The sequence below is a fragment of the Ostrea edulis genome, chromosome 9, assembly GCF_947568905.1.
Source record: "Ostrea edulis chromosome 9, xbOstEdul1.1, whole genome shotgun sequence".
In the NCBI taxonomy this organism is placed as follows: Eukaryota; Metazoa; Mollusca; class Bivalvia; order Ostreida; family Ostreidae; genus Ostrea; species Ostrea edulis.
This window is the reverse complement of record NC_079172.1, coordinates 5,801,921-5,820,159: the sequence shown is the minus strand read 5'-3', so window position 1 is coordinate 5,820,159 and position 18,239 is coordinate 5,801,921. Positions and strand designations below refer to the sequence as shown.

Here is an 18,239-nt window from a genome sequence, read left to right as displayed (position 1 = left end):
GAACATTATTTTTCTAATTCATAGACTTTAATACTAATCGAATACCCAGCGCTTCAAGCGCATGGAACAATTTTATGCCCAATGGTTGGTAAAACTGAATCCCTTCCAAATCAACACAATCATTATCAGAATGAAACAACATCGCGAGAGCGCTTTTATTATACAGTTCTCTACCATACTCCTATAGGTAAGAGCCTCAGTTAACATTCCTACCCCTAAATTAAGTTGGAATAAACGAAACATGAATTAGTGAACCTCAAATAAGTTAGAAGTTTCATAAAACAGACTGTTTCTAATAGATTCTAGGGGAGTGGTTCCAGCGGCGAGATTTTTCACAATTAATGCTAGAGGTTATACTGTAATCAGAAAATAAATAAATGAAATGAATTGGTATAAGAGTAAAATAAAATGTAATGAAAATAAAAACAACAAGTAGACATCCATGATAAGACAAAATAAGGGTGCCGCCGCTGAACCTGGATTAGTCTCTACTGGTGACGTATTATGTGATACTATGTGATAATGCCTATGGTAGAAAGCTATCTCAGATTTTAAGGCTCCATCCTAGTACTCCAGCCAGCTAGAGGTGTAGCGGCGACATCCTTATTCTATGTTATAATATATATATATAATCCAAATAGAAAGAGTTGATATATATATATATATAATGAAATAAAAAAGCAGGAAAATATGCAGTTCCAAAATATATTCAAATCACTAGTGCTTTCTGGATTTTAACATCCATCCTCAGGTGAATACAATTATTGAATACCTAAGGATGGATGTTAAAATCCAGAAAGCGCTGGTGATTTGAATATATTTTGGAACTGCATATTTTCCTGCTTTTTTATTTAATTATTTTGACTGTGTGATATTAACTCTTTCTCTCTCTCTCTCTCTCTCTCTCTCTCTCTCTCTCTCTCTCTCTCTATATATATATTCAATAAATTCTTTTTTCTTGGTATTGGGGTAGAATAAAGTCAAAAAATAAAACCCGATACTCAAACTTTTATCTATAGCGCTTTCGTCCTGCGGGCTCGTCAGTAGATTTTTAAACAATGTAAACAAGTTCCATTATGACGTTATACTCGTGACGTTATGTGGGCAACGTTAAACATAATACAGTCATGATTGTGTGTATATATATATATATATATATATATATATATATATATATATATATTATTCTAATCTTATATATCTTTATTTCATCTATCTATTTCTTTATTACAGCATAACCCCCAGCATCCATTGTGAAACTTCTCGCTGCTGAAACCACTCCCCAAGCTTGTTTTATGAAATCCACTTATTCAGCTTCCATTTGAGGTTCATTATTTCTTGTTTCGTCTATTCCAACTTAATCTAACACAAATCACATATGCAACATAAATCATCGAAACGAAAGCCAACATACAGGTTGAAGTTTGTTCAGTTAACAACACTGAATGCAATGTAAAACAAGTTACAAAACGAAATAGAGCCCAGCAGAGGCAATGAAAGTAGCCATGACAAAAATATAGCTGAATTTCATGGACGCCTGACAGATATGAAAAGTAATTTCTGGTTTAATAAACCAATGTTTTTGCAACACTATCAGCAATATTTTCGTTTTCTGGAAAATTCATGCGAATTTTTTTTTTTTTTTTTTTTTTTTACATCAATAATGATTCGAATGAGATTAAATGCATGCGGTATTAGCACTTGAGAGGAATGTTGGGATTCAGACGATCAGATAAAAGTTATCTAACAGTAATAAAAGACTTTAGCACCAGCAGATTTTGCTTAGAAATCCTTCCGACCAAAATTCAGTCGGACCAAGCTCGTTGAAAACAAGCGTTCGGATGTCCGAGGTATACAAGGAGGGTAGGGATGATAACCGAGACTCTTGTTTGTAGTAGTAGCATCCGAACAACCCGCAACTCCCACATTACCTACATTTCAAAGCCCTACGTAAGACAGAGCCTACGACGATTATTTTACCTACGACTTCCTGTTCACTAAGAACTATCTGAGATCCGTAACGGAAGCAGGTAAAGGATGACGTGCTTGATATGAGAAGACTCCCTATGTAATTGGGTCAGATCTTTAAACAATGTTATAAAATTCTAATCTTATTTTGAAATCAGTTAAAAGAAACTGTGGCAAATTGGCATAAAAGAAAATATCAAAATTCATTGAATGTGGAAATGAACTCACGGAGGTTACAATAATTGAGTGATTAAGGTGCTCATTAATTAGGAATATAGCCATAAGATCTAATTACATATATGTAGTATACGCAACTGAAAGTGATAATATCGTCCACATTTTTGTCATGTAAATATTTGACTAATCGTTTGAATCTTCGATCTTTTCACAATGACTCCATTAGAAAATATCTTGTTTTAAAACTTCTTCATTTATTCTATGTCTGCATTCAATGTAATTAAAGTTAGATCCTACAATATAAATCCCCTCGAATACTCGTTCTACTAACACTGCGAAATATAGATTGGATACTCCTCCTAGGCACCTGATCCCACCTCTGGTATATCCAGGGGTTTGTGTTTACCCAACTCTTTATTTTGTATTGCTTGTGGGAGTTATGAGATTGATCGCTGTTCGTTATCTTCACCTTTCATCAAAGAATCTAATTCTAATTAGAATGATCTGCATTAAACCAAACTTAGGAAGCACATGTGGATTTAATACATGTATTTTATGAAACGACAAATATTGAAAGATTGTCGGGAAATTGAAACAATTGATAACTAAAATGAATTACTTCCGATCCTATGACATCAGCTACACCATGCACAAGTCTTACAAATGTTCACGTCTTTATAAGCTTAAGAATTTCATTTTAACATCACAAATGCATCCTGTACTCATTACAGTAATAAGTTCAACCATTAAACGCAGTGCACTAAATACAATTTTTGGATGGGACTATATTTTGTGGTGGAGGGTTATGTAGAAGATAAAGATGGAGGACAATATGATTTTCTCTTCTATAGAGCTTTTTTGTTACGGCTTGAGCTGCTTCATTTAAATCACAAAAATGTTAACTTTAAAAAATGGATATATCTGAAAAGTAAATCTATCTATACTTGAATGAAAAGCTTTGCTGAAATTGAAATTCACCCCCCCCCCCCCCCCAAATACCCATAAAACGCTACCTTAACAATTTCAATACAAAGTCCTGAATGTTCGCTTTTGATACCCATAAAGCGCTATCTTAACAATTTCAATACAAAGTCCTGAATGTTCGCTTTTGATTCTAAATCGTAGGATATTATGACGTTAGTTTATATATTTCAAAAACTGTTTAAAACCGAAAATTTTATGATGCAACAAGATTTTCATGTGCAAACCGTACATAAGTTTTAAAGGCAAAAATCTCTCGATTGATACATAATGACATATTATGAAAAATTATATTATTAAGACTGTTATCTAGTACATTTATTCCGGAATTTCAGTCGTGCTAATTGTAACCATGGTAAATCTTGAGCAGCTAAATAATGAATTGTAAGTGGGGAAAATGTTAAATGCCATGACAGTCATGACTAATCACTTCCCACTCACCCTCTTTCATTTCTCCACTGAACTTTTTGATAAATATATCAGACTAACTTGTGTAGGAGCTCTCAAGTATAAAACACAAGAAACAGTATTCATATGAAGCCAATTTTTATGGTTATTTTACAATACATATTGAAATATCTTTTTCTACTTATCTTGCATTACAATGCAAAAAGAGTTTCTAATCTTGCACGCTTCTTAGTCGTTCCCTGTGTCGCATGAAAGGTGAAAATAACGAACAGTGATCAATCTCATAACTCCTATAAGCAATACAAAATAGAGAGTTGGGGCAAACACGGACCCCTGGACACACAAGAGGTGGAATCAGGTGCCTAGGAGGAGTAGGCATCCCCTGTCGGCCGGTCACACCCGCCGTGAACCCTATCTCTTGATCAGGTAAACGGAGTTATCCGTAGTCAAAATCAGTGTGATAATAAGAAAGAAAGAATCTTCATCTAATTTAGTAGACGATCAAGACTCCTAAAAGTTATCGCCCATAAAATGGATCTTTTTTTTTCAGAGTTACTATCCCTGACAATCAGCAACTGATATGTTTTATTGATTGCTTGAGTGTATCTTGCTTAACGTCTCGCTCGAGAATTCTTCATTCAAATGGAGACGTCAACAAGACCGGTGAAAGGCTTCAAATTTAGGTCTATGCTCGGCGCTTACGGCCATTGAGCAGTGAGAGTTCTTTAGCGTGTCACACCTACTGTGACACGGGACATCCATTTTAAGGTCATATCTGAGGACCCGTGACATTCACACCTGATGCCAAGAGTTCGGCGATTGAACAGCATTATATAACATTTTATGGAAATGAAAATGTTAGTACTCTCGATATATACCATGTATATTAAAATCCAAAATACAATACAATAAAAGAGCTTACTTTCGTTTTGTAGTTAAGGACTCTCCCCATGGAATCACGAGTAATGGCAAGGGACACAAATTTTGCATCTCTTCCTTTATCAAGGACTATTGGTTCACTCTTGTCGTCAAATCGCACGCACTTAAACCATGCCTATGTGTAAAACATATAGGGAGTCAGATTAAGAACTGAAAATATATATGATTTACTGTAGCCATTTTATAGCTCACTGAACTGTTAGATTTTAGAGTTTCTTGTTTTAAAGTAGACAAACTTACAATTGGCACCATTCAAGAGGAGAAAGCTAATGATATGCAATGTTTGTATGATACTGAAGTTTTCCCAAACTCACATTATGCTCGCAGTTTCCTAGATGTACGTTCCTACCACCCTCCGCCATGTAAAAAGGAAATTCCTTGTTTTCTATAACCAAGTTCGAGATGCATCCAACGACAGACCTGTAAATAACAGCTTTCAAACACGACTTCTTAATAAAAGAAACTTAAAGAAATAAAACAGACTTCATACTGAGATTGAACATTAGTTTTGCATTTTCACCGACACAGCTGAGTGCATGGTTTCGACTGTATAATCGGAATAACGCATGTCATTAGCTTAATGTGTGTCGTCATAGTATGACCATTCATTGTTACAACAAGAACCAAAGCGTTAGAGATTGTGTTTGTATTATATGGCTATGTTGTATACGTTTGAACATACTTTTGTCATGTCCATGATAAGGAAATTCGAACTAGAAGCGTGGGCGATGTTTTAATAACTAGTTGATTATAAATGTCTTGGCAATTATGATTCTACGGTAAAAGAGATTGAGTTTGTAACATATGGGCATATTGTGTATGTGTGGGTATATTGTAGGAAAGTTGTTCCATGCCCAATAAGGAAATTCGAACTGGAAGCGCGGGCGATGTTTTATAACGATGATTAATGTCTTTGCAATAATGATTCTACTGAAAAGAACTTTTCATTGTCTCTAATTGTACATTTATAATTTCATAATGAAAAGTGAAGATATCGAACAGTAATCAATCTCATAACTCGTATAAGCAATACAAAATAGAGAGTTTGGCAAACATGGACCCCTGGACACACCAGAGGTGGGATCCATAATCCACAGAGATGTTGGATCACGATAAGAATCGCTCTGTTTATTTGTCCACATGCTTGTCCTTTTTCCCCAGAAGCAAGACATCATAAAGAGGTCATAAAGAGGTCAGCAGTCTTGTGAAATTACAACGAAATTATTGATATATCACTGTACTACGGGGCCTTGACCTTGTCAGTAGTTTTTACATGTTAATAAGGCAATCAATCTGAAAACGGATCTTTTGCCTGAGAAAATTGTTAAGATTCCAATGAAAATATTCTAGGAAAAATGTACACTGTATATTGAAATTGAGTTTTTCAACTTCTTCATAATTTTCAAATTGTTAGGCACTAGACTTGCTTTTGTATGGAATACATGTTGCTTAACTTTTACATTCATAATTTTGAAGTTGTATACAAATTAACAAATGGGGAAGGGTTAAATCATTTTTGCCTCCAGATAACCTTTCACACCTGATTAAAATACATTACCGGGTATTTTACCTGAGTTTACTTTTTCCAGATATCATCTTGTTCTGAGATCCTAACCCTCCCAAGTAAACACCATCATCTATGGAGGGGGTGATTTCCTGTGTGCTGGATTCTGGGAGAAATACTTCGTCTGCTTTACTGGTTTTAACGTCTATATCTTTTCCAAACTCTAACTGTACAAAATGAACATTTCGTTCAAACAATGCATATAAATTCCTTTATCAAACTTTTATATCGGAGTTGCTATATCCGGCATACAATATGGAGAAATATAAAATACAAATATTTGCAACTCAAAAACTTTTGTCTTTGACCCCTCGATTATTATTAGGGGTTCGATTGTATTGTATCTTGTTTAAGGAGGTATGCTACACCAGAGAAATTCGATATGGATGAAAAGTGAAGGATATGTACAACAATATTTTGAAATTGAAAACTTTCAAATTTACTTATTTTGTTGAAAAATGCAGTTTTAGTAGAAAATAATCTGAATTTTTTTTTCTAAAACCCCTGCTTGACTCGAACCCGTGACCTACAGTTCATCAGTCGACGTGCTAACCTACTGAGATACATGTACTCAGCTAGGCAATATTCTTTTAAAACGTCTCTCTCGAGAATTCTTCACTCATATGCAGACGTCACCAAGACCGGTGAAGGGCCTTTGCTCGGCGTTTAGAGCCATTGAGCAGTGAGGGTTCTTTAGCGTGCCACACCTACTGTGACACGGGACATTCGTTTTTTAGGTCACCTCCGAGGACCCGTGACATTCACACCTGATGCCTGTTTTATCGACTTAGGTCTGTCGCGGCCGGGATTCGAACCCCGGCCTGCCGCATGCGGACGCTCTAACCTCTAGACCACCGCGGCAGTTTAAGAGGTCCGAGATATCCATGATAAATGTCTTGGCAATTATGATTCTACAGTAAAAGATATTGTGTTTGTAACGAATGGGTATATTGCGTATGTGGGATCATATTGTAGGAAAGTTGTTAGAACTATGCCCAATAAGGAAATTTGAACTGGAAGCGCGTGCGATGTTTTATAACGATGATTAATGTCTTTGCAATCATGATTCTTCTGAAGAGAACTTTTCATTGTCTCTTATTGTGCATTCATAATTTATATCAAAGTTGCTATATCCGGTACACAATATGGAGAAATATGAAATACAGTCAAATATTTGTAACTCGAAATCTTTGGTCTTTGATAAAACTTCGAGGTATCAAGGGGTTCGAGATATCCAAACTTGCCTTCTGATTTTGCTTCAGTGACTCCCCACTTCTGTATACGCTCATTTGAATTTTGATGTTGATACATAATACTTGCATTATACGTAACAAATCGTGTTGTCTTCTCTTATTCATACCCCAGTAATTAATAAATCAAAGTACTAAACAAATTTGAATAATTTCAAATAAAAAAAATGTTTTCGTTAATTTCATCTATAAAACATTCTATTGTAAAGTTCTTATTTTTGTGTACATGCTCGCTCATATAATAATGCAAATAACATCGATGGATATGAAATTTAAACAAAAATCAATAGTAACGAAAGATGAAGATAACGAACAGTGATCAATCTCATAACTCCTATAAACAATACAAAATAGATAGTTGGGCAAACACGGACCCCTGGACTAGGAGGAGTAAGCATCCTCTGTCGACTAGTCACACCTGCTGTGAGCCCTATATCCTGATCGGACAACATGTAATTTCCTCAGAAATTAATAATGTAAAATTAAGCTCCGTGTACCTTCACAAATCCCTGTTTTCCATCACAGTACTGAGTAGAATTACTACGAACAACGGTGGTTCCCCTGTTGATCCGCGCCTCCACGTGTAATCTACAGTCCATGACGGATATCAGAACTTGTAATGCCTACGAAATCAATAGACCATACATCAAATGACATAGTTATAAACAATATACCGGTAACCTTAAGTATGCAAAAATATTGTTCACATCATCATTTCTTGAAACTGTATTTCGATAGTACATTGATTTCATGGTAAAGTTGTTTTTTTTTGATTTTCATGTATGTTTGCAAGACAAAATACCTGATGTAAAAATTCGGATTATTATTGATTTCACAAATCAATATTGGTTAAAATCATTTAAAAACATTATGATTAGTACTAAGAAAAGTTAGTCACGTCATGCTGTTTTGAGAAAGAGTACACTGTACAAAGTACAGAGAGTAAAAAGTAACCTGCAGACGATCGTTGAGAAGCAACAGTATGCCGTTGTCTTGATATGTCCTATACTGGAGCGTGATTTCTTTAATTGGGTAAAGTTGGTATATCATATCCACAGAAAATTTCACAAATCCATTTCCGTCAAACACCATGGCTGCTGCATTGCTGGCTCTAACGCTAAAATGTGAAAACCCAGTCAGTCAATAAATTAATCAGCCAATCAATAAACTAGTCAATCAATCAATCAATCAATCAACGCCTTATACCAATTGCTTTTGCAGGGAGTTTTTCTTAGTTTTGAGGCAAGTAATCCCAGTTTTTCATCATTTAAGGTCACGTCTGCAATACAGCCCATAAAATTTTCTTTATTCTGAAATATTGAAAACAAAGGTTACAATGTCAACTCTGAAAATTAGATGTGTAAAGTAAACACACATCCTCAAACGATGTACATGTTATGCTATATGCTGAACAATACTGCACAAAAGAGAAAGGTAGAAGTCTATTTTTCTGACATTTTCCTCCTGAATTTGATTAAAATTTTGAAAGACAAAATGTCGTATAAAACAGACCGTAGCTACAGTGAATATTCACTATAGCTATTAATATTGTGAATATTCACTGTAGCTATTAATGTTGTGAATATTCACTGTAGCTATTAATATTGTGAATATTCACTATAGCTATTATTATTGTAAATATTCACTATAGCTATTAATATTGTGAATATTCACTATAGCTATTAATATTGTGAATATTCACTGTAGCTATTAATATTGTAAATATTCACTATAGCTATTAATATTGTGAATATTCACTGTAGCTATTAATATTGTAAATATTCACTATAGCTATTAATATTGTGAATATTCACTATAGCTATTAATATTGTGAATATTCACTATAGCTATTAATATTGTAAATATTCACTATAGCTATTAATATTGTGAATATTCACTATAGCTATTGATATTGTGAATATTCACTATAGCTATTAATATTGTGAATATTCACTGTAGCTATTAATATTGTGAATATTCACTATAGCTATTAATATTGTGAATATTCACTATAGCTATTAATATTGTGAATATTCACTGTAGCTATTAATGTTGTGAATATTCACTATAGCTATTAATATTGTAAATATTCACTGTAGCTATTATTCAGTGACCATTGTGATGATACAAACGTTGCTGTTTTAAACAACAAGTGAGTACAATTGTAATTTCTCGCGTTACGATAGTATAGCGAGAAATATTTGTCCTCACGACATGTTTAGATTTTCAATAGCGGAAGTGTCGGGGGTTATTTTGAAAAGTTTACATGGCAATGACCAATGAGATTTAAGTATATCATTATTACTTGTTCGATTGAGAATTTCGGGGTTGTATTGTCACTTTCTACCGCACGCTCTTCTTGAGGAAGTCAAGTTTTTTTTATGTCAGTTATATTTGAAATAAAACAGCAATTTCTTTTTTGTAAAAATGAGGGTCTGCCATTTATTTTGTTTACCTCGCACTATATTGCCGCGGACACACAGGTTTCCATAGTTTTTCCACAAACGCTGTGGTTTATATCTATGGGTTTTCCTGGGCGGTGAGGGAAGCACATTTATAGTATTTTGAAAATGACATACGAGTGTGTGTTTTGTCCAACAATGCCTATGATTGCTTTTTATTACGTGTTTGTGGTATAAACAATATCAGGAGAATATCCCAGGTGAAACACCATCTCACCCAGGAAGCGTGTACGAAGGTCATCAATGCAACAGTCATATCCTACCTTAACTATCACAATGCCCTCCTGCTTGGTATGACCGATCGCCCCATGCACCGACTACAAGTGGCTCAGAACAACGCTGCACGTTGTCTCACAAGAATATGCTACAGACAACATATTTCAACGGTACTTCAACAACTACACTGCATGCCTGTAAAGCAATGTGTTGTGTTTAAAGTGCTGACAACCATACATAAGTCACTACACTCTCTCTCATGCTGGTATAGCATACATGAGAGAGCCATGTCCTGTTTACCAGCCACATGGGACCTTGGGATCATCATCCGACCAATGGAAACTGGTAGTGAAGAAGTCATCGAACAAATACGGAACAAGAGCCATAAAAACACTAGGTGCACAATTGTGGAATAAACTGCCACTGGAACTTCGAGAGCTTGAAGCACATGGAGCATTCAGCAAGAACCTAAAAACACTCTTGTTCAAGCGTGAATATGTCCTGTGAATGTAAAATTCAGTGCAATATCAAGGATTCCATGTGCAAGCTCTTGCAAACTGAATTTTGATCCAGCATACGAATACCTATATACCAATTGTTCCTTGTCAAGTCAAAGTCAACCACTGTCATTTTACTATCATGTTTTATTTAAATTCTTTCTATTGTTTTATCATTTCCTTTATAGCTCTTGCAGGTCTTTTATTAGTATATTATCATTGATTATTAGCACAAACATTGTACAGTGCATAGAAACTATAGGTAATTTTGCGCTTTATAAATGAATAAAATAATAATAATACATGTCTGTACTCAATAAATAAAGGCGTCACTTCGCACGGTACGCTACAATGCAGTTTAGTAAATTGTTTGTCTTTTCATTTTGTAATCAGGCGTGCAATAGTAAAGTGTGGATTGGGTATTAGCTAATTTTAACCACTAGTTTTGTTTTCTAAAACGTCTACCGTTAATTCTTAAAGAACATAAGATTATTTCCAATTTTTTCTCATTTTTCCACACGCCACAACTATCAAAAAAAAAAAAAAAAAAGGCAGCGAGAGGATTTCATAGGGATACTCCATTGTGAAGCAGGCGTGTCCCAAACTGCAGCAGCACGGACTGTGGGAACTACCCAGAAGACAATAAGCCTTCTCTGGAGACGGTTTCAAACCACAGGATCCTTTGATGATTAGCCTTGCAGTGGCAGACCCAGAATTGCGATCGAGAGAGGACAGTCAAATTCTCATGCTACATTTGGAGAACAGAATTTCAACTGTGGTGAACACGGCTCAGAATGATTTAGGGAGAAGAAGTAGTGCGCAGTAGAAGCAGTGCGCAGTAGAAGTAGTGCGCAGACAGGGCGAACCGGCTGAAAGATGTGTTGCAGTACTGAATGCAGGATATGGTCGCACATGATACTGATTTGTGAACGTCAAACCCTACCCAAGGGTCGATTGAAGCATTATTACATGTTTATTTGATCCCTTTATATACTGTTAAATACTTGTACCCTGTGATGATTACGAAATATGTTTGTAATTGTAAAAAAAAAAATGATAAAATAACAGCAAACTGAACGGACCATACCTTTCTTTTTGTGTTCAGTACATATATCATACAAGAACTATCTACAGAATTATACGAATATAGGTCTGCCTGACTCTCACTGTAATACCTTTCTTTCTGTGTTCAGTACATATTTCATACAAGAACTATCTACAGAATTATACGAATATAGGTCTGCCTGACTCTCACTGTAATACCTTTGCAAATCCTACAATGGCTGACTTTGGCTGTTCTATTACTACAGGGAGTTCACTAATGGCCTTTGCTTCTACCACACTTCTAGATGTCTCGAGATCGGTTGTATTTAACAAAACAGAACTACCATATCTAAAGAGGAAAAGGCAAATGATTCATTATTCCTTCTTTTGCAAATTTTAAAAGAATAATATTGTTATACAACATGATAATGTCTATGACGTAAAGAATATTTAATCCACTGTAATAAATAGTTTAATCCATACAGAAAAAGATTGATAACCAAGTCATTCAAGAAATGTTTATCATTATTGAAAGTACATGAGAGTATCAACTGTGACAATTCACGTTGGCGTACTAGTACTTCTTGAAGAGTATGCTGGCATGAAACATTGCAGTTCATATCTGCATGTATTTTCAGAATTGAAATTCATTCCTTATAATTACATTCTACTTTCATTTCTGTCGAAATTCATAGCCGTTATAGTTGACGCCATATATTCATCGAGTAATTCTGTATTCATACGCACACTGTTTACAACTGCAGCGCGTTCATGAAAAAATGTCGATCATAACAATTTGAAAGATTTCAAAGGCATAATCATAAAGTTAAGTCTATAAATGTCTTCTCCGTCTATAATTAAGTTTTCCTGTAGGAGGTAGACGCGTGTTTGAAATATCTGAATACAAGGAATAATAAGGCGTATACACCGTAGGAATGTAAAACATCAAAATTAATTGACAAATCATCTTTTCTGTGAAGAAGACTTTAAACAGTTGCTGGTATATCAATGACGGTGTATAAACAATTAAGCAACTTCAGGAGGGAGGTTGGACTTGCTCAAGTCTCTATGTTTAATACTTTTTAAATAATGCCAAATATATATTGGACAAAAACAACAGAGAATTGAGCAAGTCTAGAGAGAAGGTGGGTTTTTTTTCAAATTGAAAGGAACTAAAACAGACGATGTGACGGATTCTAACTCACTTATAATCTGAGAAACCAAATCTTTATTCTCATACATCCTGAGGTCCGGATAAATTCACATGGACCTTACTACCCGGTATCCACACAATTCGCTCAAATGGTAACTGCATACACATTTCATCAATAGTTTGCACTAATAAGGATACGTGACACGTAATTTCCTTTATTACATATGTTGTATGTGGTTTGAATTTACCCACAGAATTCGTGAGACTAATACTATATAGATAACATAGTTTTTTGGGGTAAATATAAAGTGAATGTGTCGAGCGTTATGATATTTGTAAATGAGAACGTATATGGCTGGTGACTTGGTAGGTAAGTAAAAATGGCCTAGTAGTATTGCACCATCACTACTTCATCACGTGTATTCTGCATGAGGCGTGCGTTTCAGCAAGCGGGTTTGTACTGTTGGAAACAGCAACGCGAATATACTCAGCATCCTGTCATGTTGTGTAACAAAATGATTCATGGAAACCTTATTAACTTAAAAGACCACAGTTACACAAGTACACAGCATGTTCAAACATTTCAGTACCTGGAAATTTTCAAGTCAATCCATTTCCCGAGCTGAACCTCTGTTTGTGACTGCATTTGTCCCGTTTTCTCTCCATTGGTACCGTAGAAGGTGATTTTTGGCTTACTGTCCTCTAGTTCCACTACCCAGTTTGACTTTATAAATACAAGTTTGCAGAAGTTGCAATGGTCAACATTTCTTTTTTAACACATTTATCATTCTTAATTTGTTTTTAATCAGAAATAATCCTAAGCAAAAATAAACTGACGTCAATTTTTGTTTCTTTTGCGTCCTTTTCAAAATATAAAGTATGTGCGGTGCATACGCTCGTCCTATACTGCCGCCTCCCGTGACACGGGACCTCGGGTTTTGGGGTCTCATTTCTCGCGACTTTCACTTCTAAATGCAAAGTGTTTGATGAGGCAGCGGTCATTTTAAGTCTTAGATTTGCCGTGGTCAAGGTATAATAGGAGCTTGAACTAACTACCACCGGGTCACAAAGCGAACACTCTACCAGTAAACCATCTCGATCGGTAAACTGGTTCCATGATCATAAACTGAGAATAGACTTTTGGAATGGTGAGGCTATAACTTCCAAAATATTTTTTCTTCTTCAAAATTTGTCTAATTATCAGTAAATTATGTTCAACAATTATAATAAGCATAAAAGAAAATCAAAGAAATAAATTTGAATCTTATGTCACGAATCCTTTATAATACCGTTTCTCCTAATTTATACAGGCTTATGTATGATAGGTATGAGGTTTTCATTTCATCGTCAACTTAACATATATTCCAAACATGGTCATAGAGCCACATGCATGTCTTAGCATAAAACGAAGCACTAAGAAAAAGAGAAGCCTCGTCGTAGAATGAGTAGGCCGCACGTCTTATACGGTCATTACGTGGGTAAAGATAGTGCCTTGAACAATCATTTTTCAGTTCAAAGTACTATCATACCTATCTGAGTGTAGGTTGTCGCTAATATCGGTAATTTGTTATACACAATATGGCTAATACTCATTTAATTAAAGGATAGGTTTCATCAAGAGAGTGATAGGTTGTGTAAAAACTTTATGAAACGCTACTATATGAAAGGCGAATATAACGAATAGTGATCAATCTCATAGCTCCTATAAGCAAAACAAAATAGAGTTGGGCAAACACGAATACCTGGATATTCCCTGCCGTGAGCCCTTTGTCTTGATCACGTAAACGGATGGCCCAACAATCGGTATAAAACATGCTAGACAGCATTTGACCCAATGATAGGTTGTATTGGAAAACTAGATCGTTATAACGACCATAAAATATGAGAAATGCTTACTTTAAACGAGACTGTTGAAACCCCTGCACCATCAACTTGTTTGTCAGTAGCTTGCTTCGATTTAAAAACTGATCATACACAGAACAATATCTTGCGTATCGAATCAGTTGAAATATATAAACACAATATGCAGGTGATATTGCTACATAAACATGGGAAGTTGATGATGGAGAAGCTAAAATCATCCCGTTTGTCATAAAGTTGAGTTGTTAGTTTGTCGTTAAAATATCTAAGTATGAAGCAGAGGTGGACGACTCTATGATGTCTTTTATTTCGAGTTCACAGGGCTATATCGAATCGACATATGAATGAAAATTATTATTGTTAATAGATAAAACGTCGTCGATATATCTAAATGTCGAATTGAAGGCCACAGTAAGAATATTTTTCTTCTCACGTAGAAGTTTATGAATACAGTATGCGTCATAAGAATATAAAAACAGGTCAGCTAACAAAGGAGCACAATTCGTGCCAATGGGAATTCCAACAGACTGTTGGAAGACCTGATCACCAAAGACTATGAAGATATAGTCAATGAGGAACTCAAGAATATTTTTCATTTCACCTTTAGAGTACTTGTGCGTGGTATCAGAGTGATGTAAATATATATTTACAGCCAAAGATAAATCTTTTTCCGACCCACAGGTTAAAAAGGAGAAACACACATTTTCTTTTAATCCAAGCCATATTATTATACCCCAAGGGAATGACAAATTACGATTATTGAAATACTATTGGTTGAACAAATCACGTGATGGAGTCTACAAATTTTCATCCATGTGTTTTGGGACGTCGTGTACGGAATCCCTCGGGCGACATCGTCTACTTTCCATAAACTCTACAACAAGGTACACTCGGCACACCTCGGTTGATTACGGTACCCTTCATCAATACAGGTGTAATCGGCCGAGTTGTCCGAGTGCATCAAGGTAAACCGTGATTAAATTGACGTCATAATACATCCAAATCATTTTCCATAGTTGATGTGATTGATACTTTGTAAGGCGCAAGATTTTTATACTTATTCTTATAAGTTTCATCCGAATAAGTAACCAGTATTCAGGGAGAAAGGAAACGTGATAAGTGCTTATCGTCTCACTCTTATTTCATTACTTGTATATTCTAATACGTTTACGGCGAAGTGCTACTGTTAGGGCTAGATCAGCTGTTGTACATATAAATGAGCGGATATATGGTTTACTTTCGCATTCTACTTTCATTTTTATAGTCTTACTTTGTTTCGGCATAAAAAACAATTTATTGCATGAATGTTCATTTATTCACCCAAGAAAATCAAATTCCTTGAGGACAAAGACCGAGATGAATGATTTTTCTTGGGTGAATAAATCTCTCCCTCACTATTATGCAATAAATATACATGCATATTATTCTACAAGCAATAATTCTAAATATAATATCAACGACATCTCATACATCTGAATAGAGTAGACCCAAGACGTACAGTATGGGCAAGCTACACACATTGTTAGTGCTCTCTTTATGTCAGTGGACCATCCCTAAAGCTGGTGACGTTTATCTAGAAGTAATTATGTTCAAGAAAGGACGCTAAACACAAGAAGCAACCAACTTATTACATTTTTTTTTTACACGTATTTTGATTCCAAATTTCTTACACTGCTTTATATCATTGCTCTACCTAAAGCCTAAAGCTGTATAATCTTAATTTCTTTTTATCTTGTAGCTTCAATAAACAAATCTCACCGATGCTGGGTTATACAAAGTTGCAATGGCCATGGAACTTTTTTCTGGTTTGAGACAGAATCCGAAAGCAGAGAATGGTGATTTGAAGAGTGAAGACGAGGTTACGGTCAACGATAGCGATTCTTTGCCATCCATTGATATGGAAGCCTGGGAACAAATAAAAACTGACAATATATCCTGAACAGAAACGTGAAAGATCTTACAGGAGTCAATGGATAAGACATGAATCATTACACAAACAATTTCATTCATTTCTAGTACATTGTATGTAATTATAATTCTCTCTTTAAATCAGTTCTTGTACACCATGGTATCTTGGATAGAATCTACAAGTACTACATATTTCTTGATAACATTCAGACACGTTTAAGGTGGCTCACTAAACTTTCTCAAATCAGCATGAAATTATCAAATCAAGAAAGAAGGACATGGTGATATGCAATAAGTACAAATGTCAAAAAAGTACAAAATAATAACATGATTTTCAACTCTCTCTTTCTCTCTTCCCCTTTCTCGCTCATTTCCTCTCTATCTCTCTACATATACATACATGTACACATATGTGCTGCTCTCTCTCTCTCCATATACACTGTACATACACATCTGTGTGTGTTTTCATCATATCTTTATCATCTTTGAATTTAATTTTTCTCTTATTTTCCCATATCTGTGGTTTGATATCTGAGACATACAAGGAGTGTAGGGACAGTAAGCCCCACTGTTACTTGTACTGTATGAATAGTTAGGAGCATATTCCTTGTATGACCCACACGTGCAATATCACATTGCATTCCAGTACCCACACACACAGTTCACCAGTCTTCTGTTCTCGTCCTCACTTTACTGACTTTAATGACTTATTTCAAAATAAAAGGCATGTCAAATTTTTAAAATGAAAAACGATGGTTATAATTCAATTTGAAAAATGGTCATCTTATACACAGCAGTGTAAAATGGATTTATTACATACCGGCATAGCACTGGCGATGCGTTTGGCTTGCTCTATTTTTTTCCTTAAATCTGCTATATTATTCCGCAGAGAAGCTGCACTTGTTTGTATCTTTGAACATGGGTCGGTGGTCAATGTCAAAATTCTTTTCATCTCCTGCCTACTTTTTTTAATATCCGATACTAAAAGTAAAAAGTTAGCAGATTAACGTAAGGTAGTTTAATACGTCACAGTGGAAACATAATCAAAGGCAATACATGTTTGCAAATCATTAGTAAATTTTTAAGATCATACTGTACGAACATTGAAAAGTTTGGTTCCAGTCGGATTCTTAATTTGCATGAGCAAAGTTCAGTAAATCAAGGTTCACAATTTTTTGAAAACCAATACTGATTTGTAAATATATTGCTGAAACATCAAAAGATAATAAGACTTTCATTCGTGTGAATTCAATGGTTAAAAACATTACCTTTGGATAATAAATCGGTGAGAATTTGGGCTGTCTTTCGGGACTCTTCGTTCCTCTTCGATGATACCGAGGCTCCCTCATACTCCGCTAGTTTTTCTGTGGCTATTTTACCAAACTCGCGAGATTTGTTCACAATTTGTTCAATTCTTCTGAGAAAAGGTTTAGAAATCTTGTTCATCCGAGGTTTTGCATCGTTAACTATGACTTTTGTTGTGTTCCAAAGGTAAGATGTTTCCTGGAGGTTGGACACATACACTTCTAGACCCTCCCTTCGTACCGCAAGAAGGGTGTTTTTCTGGGTAATATCTGAAGAAGAAAAAGTCCCAAAATGTCAGGAAAAAATCTTCCTTTACAATAAACGAAAGATAGGAATTATTAGGTAGATGACTTACCGGCTACTCGTTCTCGAAGTTTGACTGATTCTTCAAACAAGTCAACAGCTTTAGATTTAAAAATATTTGCTTTCTCGCTCAGCCTGTCTCCTATTAGATGACAAAATAAGTAAATTCAGAATCTTTAATTCAGATTACATATACATGTACTA

At 35.1% G+C, this 18,239-nt stretch overlaps 1 protein-coding gene across 1 annotated transcript in view; it reads right to left on the bottom strand.

Annotated features, from left to right (window-relative positions):
* Window positions 1-18,239, bottom strand: part of LOC125660163 (uncharacterized) — a 38,835-nt gene that overhangs the window by 8,088 nt on the left and 12,508 nt on the right. Inside the window, exons 12-23 of the mRNA XM_056148339.1 lie at window positions 18,088-18,177; window positions 17,696-18,001; window positions 17,248-17,408; window positions 16,278-16,424; window positions 13,250-13,383; window positions 11,726-11,855; window positions 8,494-8,597; window positions 8,242-8,404; window positions 7,785-7,910; window positions 6,044-6,204; window positions 4,788-4,893; window positions 4,457-4,588 (exon numbers count right to left, since the gene is read on the bottom strand). Of these exons, the coding sequence (XP_056004314.1) occupies window positions 4,457-4,588; window positions 4,788-4,893; window positions 6,044-6,204; window positions 7,785-7,910; window positions 8,242-8,404; window positions 8,494-8,597; window positions 11,726-11,855; window positions 13,250-13,383; window positions 16,278-16,424; window positions 17,248-17,408; window positions 17,696-18,001; window positions 18,088-18,177 (1,760 nt within the window). The remainder of the gene's footprint in view (window positions 1-4,456; window positions 4,589-4,787; window positions 4,894-6,043; window positions 6,205-7,784; window positions 7,911-8,241; window positions 8,405-8,493; window positions 8,598-11,725; window positions 11,856-13,249; window positions 13,384-16,277; window positions 16,425-17,247; window positions 17,409-17,695; window positions 18,002-18,087; window positions 18,178-18,239) is intronic.